General features: G+C 42.4%; 1 protein-coding gene across 5 annotated transcripts in view; it reads right to left on the reverse strand.

Annotated features, from left to right (window-relative positions):
* Window positions 1-5,681, reverse strand: part of Ankfy1 (ankyrin repeat and FYVE domain containing 1) — a 119,029-nt gene that overhangs the window by 33,715 nt on the left and 79,633 nt on the right. For all 5 annotated transcript variants that reach the window (XM_029557486.1, XM_008855633.3, XM_029557488.1 and 2 more), the window contains 3 exons: window positions 4,095-4,299; window positions 2,060-2,128; window positions 1,092-1,291 (listed from right to left, as the gene is read on the reverse strand). In XM_029557486.1, coding sequence (XP_029413346.1) covers window positions 1,092-1,291; window positions 2,060-2,128; window positions 4,095-4,299 — 474 coding nt within the window. The remainder of the gene's footprint in view (window positions 1-1,091; window positions 1,292-2,059; window positions 2,129-4,094; window positions 4,300-5,681) is intronic.

Here is a 5,681-nt window from a genome sequence, read left to right on the forward strand (position 1 = left end):
GAGAGGAAGAGAGGGAGGGAGGGAGGGAGGGGAGGAAGGGAGAGAGAGGGGAGGGCGGGAGGAAAGGAAAGACATTCTAATATTTTATTCCCTTCACTACAGCAAATATTGAAGGCATAAACCACTCAAAAACTCTGAAATACAAATTCTAAGAGGGTAAAAGAAGTTGTGGGTCTATAAAGCCTGAGAATCTGGGGCTGGAGAGATGGTTGCGTGGTTAAGGGCATGTCCTGTTCTTGCAGAGGACCTAAGTTCAGTTCTCAGTACCCATACCAGGTGGCTTACAAGCCCCTGTAACTCTAGCTCCAGAGCACCTGCACTCACACATGCACATTCCACCATGTCATGCAGACACAACAAAAAATGAAATAAATCTTAAAAGTCTGAGAATCACTGCGTTAATTTAAGAGATATATTGCAACTTAAAAGATTTAAACTTAATTCCTGGTTAATTATTTGGAGTATAAGATTAAAAAACAAACAGAAAAATCCCAAAAAACAGAACCTGAGCTTTTACTGTGCATAAAATTAAGTACAAGCCAGGCAAGGTGGTGCACGCCTTTAATCCCAGCACTTTGGAGGCAGAGGCAGGTGGATCTCTGTGAGTTCAAGGCCAGCCTGGTCTACATAGTGAGTTCCAGGCCAGCTGGGGCTACAGGGAGACCCTGTCTCAAAAAGACCAAAAAAAAAAAAAAAGAAAAAAGAAAAAAAAGTACAAAATAATTCTCATGATAGTAAGGCATTCAGTTAATGAATTTTTGAGACAAGGTCTCACTGTATAGCCCTGGCTGGCCTGGATCTTAATACGTAGACCAGGCTGACCTAAAACACACAGAGATCTGCCAGCCTCTGCCTCCATGCCAGCTTCAGTTTCTAAATTTTCATTAGAAACATGCAGGGCACATGCTTATAATCCCATCAGACTAGGACAGGAGGATCACAAGTTCAAGGTCACCCTAGGCAACATACATACTAAGTTTGAGGTCAGTTTTAGCCACCCCTCCCCTAAACCATAATAAAACACCCAATGATCTGTCATTTCCCAGAACCCCTGGACTTCAGCATCACATGCTGGGGTCTACTGTGCTTACCTGTCATCACATCAGGGGCATCAGTGTTGCTGCCACGCTGAATGAGCCTGGCTGCAAAGCTGTTTTCATCAAATGATGTTCCATTTACCACAGGGAGGTCTTCAAAGGGGTTTACAGACTGGTCTGAAGACACGGTGATGTATTGCACTGCCAACCATAGAGCAGTGCTCCCCTCATGGTCTTTTAGCTCTAAATCTAACCTGAAATAAGGAATGACAAACACAATCTTCAGCCACTTTGTGCTGCCAAAGGTCTCAGAGACTCTCTCCCTGGACTGTATGAATGATACATTTTTATTTTAGTTAAAGTTTATAACATTAAAAGGCATTATAAAAGACATTTTCAAGCCAGGCATAGTGACCAGTAATCCTAACACTTGGGAGGCTAAAGGCAGAGGATTTTGAATTCCAGATCATCTAGGGCTACATGGTAAGACCTTGTTTCAAACAAACAAAAATAATTTTTTTTCTTTTTTAAAAAATATTTTATTATTTTTATTTTATGTGTATGAGTGTATTGCTTGTACGTATGTGAGTGCACCCATGTTGTACAATGCTGCAGAGGTCAGAAGAGGGCATCAGATTCCCCTGGAACTGGAGTTAAGGACAGGTCGTAGCTGCCATGTGGGTGCTGGGAATCGAACCTGGGTCCTTTGCAAGAACAGTCAGTGCTCTTAACTGCTGAGCCATCTCTCCAGCCCCACAAAAAGGATTTTTAAAAAATAAAAGGAAGTGGGTGTGGTAGTGCATGCCTTTAATCGCAGCACTTGGGAGGCAGCGGCTGCGGCAGATCTCTTTGAGTTCAAGGCCAGCCTGGTCTACATAGTGAGTTCCAGGTCAGCTGGAGCTACAGGGAGACCCTGTCTCAAAAAGATGTACATACATACATAAATAAATGGAAGTTAGTTTGTTTCACTCACAATCCCACCCTCACAACCACTTTTCATTTGTGCAGGTTGCCCTACGTACTGTTTACACTGCAGCAGCTGATTGAACACATATTCATTCCTGGCCATGATGGACAAGTGTAAAGGAGTCCTGAGGATTTAGAAAAAAGAAAGAAGTGTCAATTCAGGACAGACCAGTTCAGAACTACTCATAGCAGGCAGAATCACTGTCCACAACGAATTCCAGATTCCTGTGACTGCTTTCCAAAACCATGACCAAGAATCAAAACAGGAAAATGGATTTGCATACATGGCCAGTGGCCTGTTACCCCATTCTAACTTCTTCCTGAATGTGTGTGCTGTTTATAAACATGAGCTTCTATCAGATATGCATACTTTCCCTTACCTACCCCCTACCAATTTTAAAAGAAACTTTTTTCCCTTCCCCCTAATTTTCTACTACACTAGAACACATAGAGCAGCAACAGGACAGAACTGGTTTAAGTTGCATTCTCCACTCTTCACTGCTTATTTAGCACTCAAGTGCCTCGAAATGCAGCCAGTGCAGAGTACAGGCCCTGAATTTGGCATTTACCTCCATTGGACAGACTGCCAGAGTTTACTGCAGTTAGAGGAAAAACAAAAGCTAAAACATAGAATCAACAGGAAGAATGAAGGATGTAATTACTCAGAGAAAGGGGCAATTATCACATGGCACAGAGTTCCTGAAGAGTCATCTTATTGCATTTTATTATTATTATTTTACATGTGTGAATGCTCTGCCTTCAAAGTTCATTAAGCACACCAAGTATATGGGATAGAGTGTTGATCCCCTGGAAGTGGAGTTAGTGATGGTTGCTAGCCACCATGTGGGTGGTGGAAACTGAACCCAAGACTTCTAGAAGAATAGCCAGTGCTCTTAACTGCTGAGCCATCTCTCCCTTTATCTCTGTACTTTACCCACTGTACAAATACTATTCTGACAATCAACTTCACAAAATCTCATATTTTTCAAAAATTATTTTATTATTTTTATTTTATGTGTATGAGTATATTGCCTGCATTTATGTAAGTGCACCCATGTCGTGCAATGCCCACAGACAGAAGAGGCCATCAGATCCCCTGGAACTGGAGTTACGAACAGCTGTTAGCTGTCATGTGGGTGCTGGGATTCGAACCCTCGTTTTCTGCAAGAACAGCCAGTGTTCTTAACCACTGAGCCATCTCTCCAGCTCCCCAAAGTCTCTTATTTTCTGGATTTTCTTTTCTTTTTTAAAGTATTTTTATTTTATGTGAACGAGTGTTTTGCCTGCATGTATGTAAGCCCACTCATGTTATGCACTGCCCTTGGAGGCTGGAAGAGTATGTTAGATCCCCTGGAATTGGAGTTAAGGAGGACTGTTAGCCATATATGAGTGCTGGGAACAGAATCAGGTCCCCTGTAAGAGGAGCCAGTACTCTTAACTACTAAGCCACTCTCCAGCCCCTGGGTAGATTTTCCAAGCACTGAGTTGTGATGTTGGTGTGGCCTGTGCCCTGCCTGGGGGTGGTGAGCAAGGGCCTTAACTGCCCTTCAGAGCCTCCCATACTTCTGCCTCAAAGACAGGTAGCCCTTCCTGAAAGTCTAAACTACAAGGAATCCTCAACTACCTCCTGCAGGAGAGGGGCAAAAACAACAGAAACACTACCATATACACAAAGGGCTGTGCATTGAAGAAGCCAAGCAAATTGTGACGATTACCTGTTAAAAAAAAGAAGGTACTTATAAGACAGAATTGGGCACAAAACAGAATTTTCTAACCGCACAGAAATAGACCACCTTGAATTAGTGGTTCTTCTTGTTCAAACTATCCAAGGAACCCTAATTACTAAAAGAAAGTCCTCTTTGAAGAGGTGACTAGATGACTACTCTGGTTCCTTCCAACATGAAGATTATAGAAATTACTTAGGAATTCAGACTTCAATTAGCCAGGATACAAATGCTTTCCCCACTTAAACATTTGTAACCTCAACATCAGATTTAATATAGCAAATGCCCTTTATATCAATTATGTGTTGTAAAATTGTAAAATCTGATTCTGGGTTAGTGCTGAAAACAATGTTAGCTCTGCACTCACCTGCCCTTGCTGTCCTGCATGTTGGGGTTGGCACCAGCCTGCAGGAGGGACTCCGCAATCTGCGCCATCTCAGACATCACATCTGCTGAGTGTTTCTTTGAACTATACAATGCCACCAGGTGCAATGGTGTCTCTTGGGCTACCAATGTGGCAGCACTGACAAGAGCCCCATTCTTGATGAGAAATGTAGAAGCGAAGAGATCTCCTTGAAAAAAAACAACAACAGAAAACACAGTAACAAGACGTTAAGAGTTGTTCCGAACACCACTTTCTCAGAAGGCAGCAGTGGATAATGGCAAAGGAGAAAACAGCTGAGTGTATCTGAAGCAATCTCCAGGGCACCTATAAGTACATATTCATGACTGAGAGTACTTTTTGATTACAAATAACCATTTGCCCTAGCCCCTTCCCTTAACATTCCTTTACTGTTTAAGAACCAGACTTCAGGACTGGAGAGATGGCTCAGCAGTCAAGAGCACTGTTGTTCTTGCAGAAGACCTGAGTTCGATTCCCAGAGCCCACATGGCAACTAACAACCTTCCAGTTCCAGGGGATCCCTTGCCCCCTTCTGATCTCCGTGGGCACTGCACAGCAGAGATGCACTCACATACAGGGACACAAGGTATGTATGCACCTTGTGCATTTTAATTTTAAATAAATTAAATTTTAAAATATTTTAAATTTAATTTAAAAATAAAATTTAATTTTAATTCAATTTAATTAAAAAAAATTTAAAAAAAAGAACAATACCAGGCTTCTCTCCTCAAAGGCATCTTCTGGTCTTCCTCTCTCATAAGCGGTTCCTGAGTCTCCTCTAGTATCATTTTCTCCATTTCCTGGCTTCAGTCTACACCTAAGCAGCATTTACCTTCAAGCTACTGCTCTTGCCTGCAGATTCCTGTTTAGAGCAAGCCTATGTCTAATTCACTGTTAGAAAGATTCTTTTTAGAGCCAGTTAGTCCCGGCTCGGAAGGTAGAGAAAGGTGGGTCTCTGTGAGATCAAGTCCAGTTTGTCTACATAGTGAATTCCACGCCAGCTGGGGCTACAGGGAGACCCTGTCTCAAAAAAACTCAACCCCCACCCCCCCAAAAAAAAACACGAATTCTTTTCAGTTGTATATTTTTGGAACATGGAAACTTAACAGATAACATTAAGTTCACAAATGATTATCTGAACAGAGAATCTGTATACACGACTATTTATAAAAATTTCAGGAGGGGGGACCCGAGAAGGTAGCTCAGAGGTTATGAGTACTTCCTACTCTTCCAGAGATCTCAGGTTCAGCTCCCATTACACAAACTGCGTGGCTCACAATTGCCTATAACTCCAGTTCCGGGGAATCTGACACCCTCTTTTGGCCTCTGTGGTTACCTGTACACATGTGGCATACATACACACATATATACACACAAATAAAAATATTTAAATACAAAATATTGCCAGGCATGGTGGCGCATGCCTTTAATCCCAGCACTTTGGAGGCAGAGACAGGTGGATGGATCTCTGTGAGTTCAAGGCCAGCCTGGTCTACATAGTAAGTTCCAGGACAGCTGGGGCTACAGGGAGACTCTGTCTCAAAAAGACCA

The sequence above is a fragment of the Nannospalax galili genome, unplaced genomic scaffold (genome assembly GCF_000622305.1).
Source record: "Nannospalax galili isolate Female #2095 unplaced genomic scaffold, S.galili_v1.0 scaffold888, whole genome shotgun sequence".
Taxonomy (NCBI): domain Eukaryota; kingdom Metazoa; phylum Chordata; class Mammalia; order Rodentia; family Spalacidae; genus Nannospalax; species Nannospalax galili.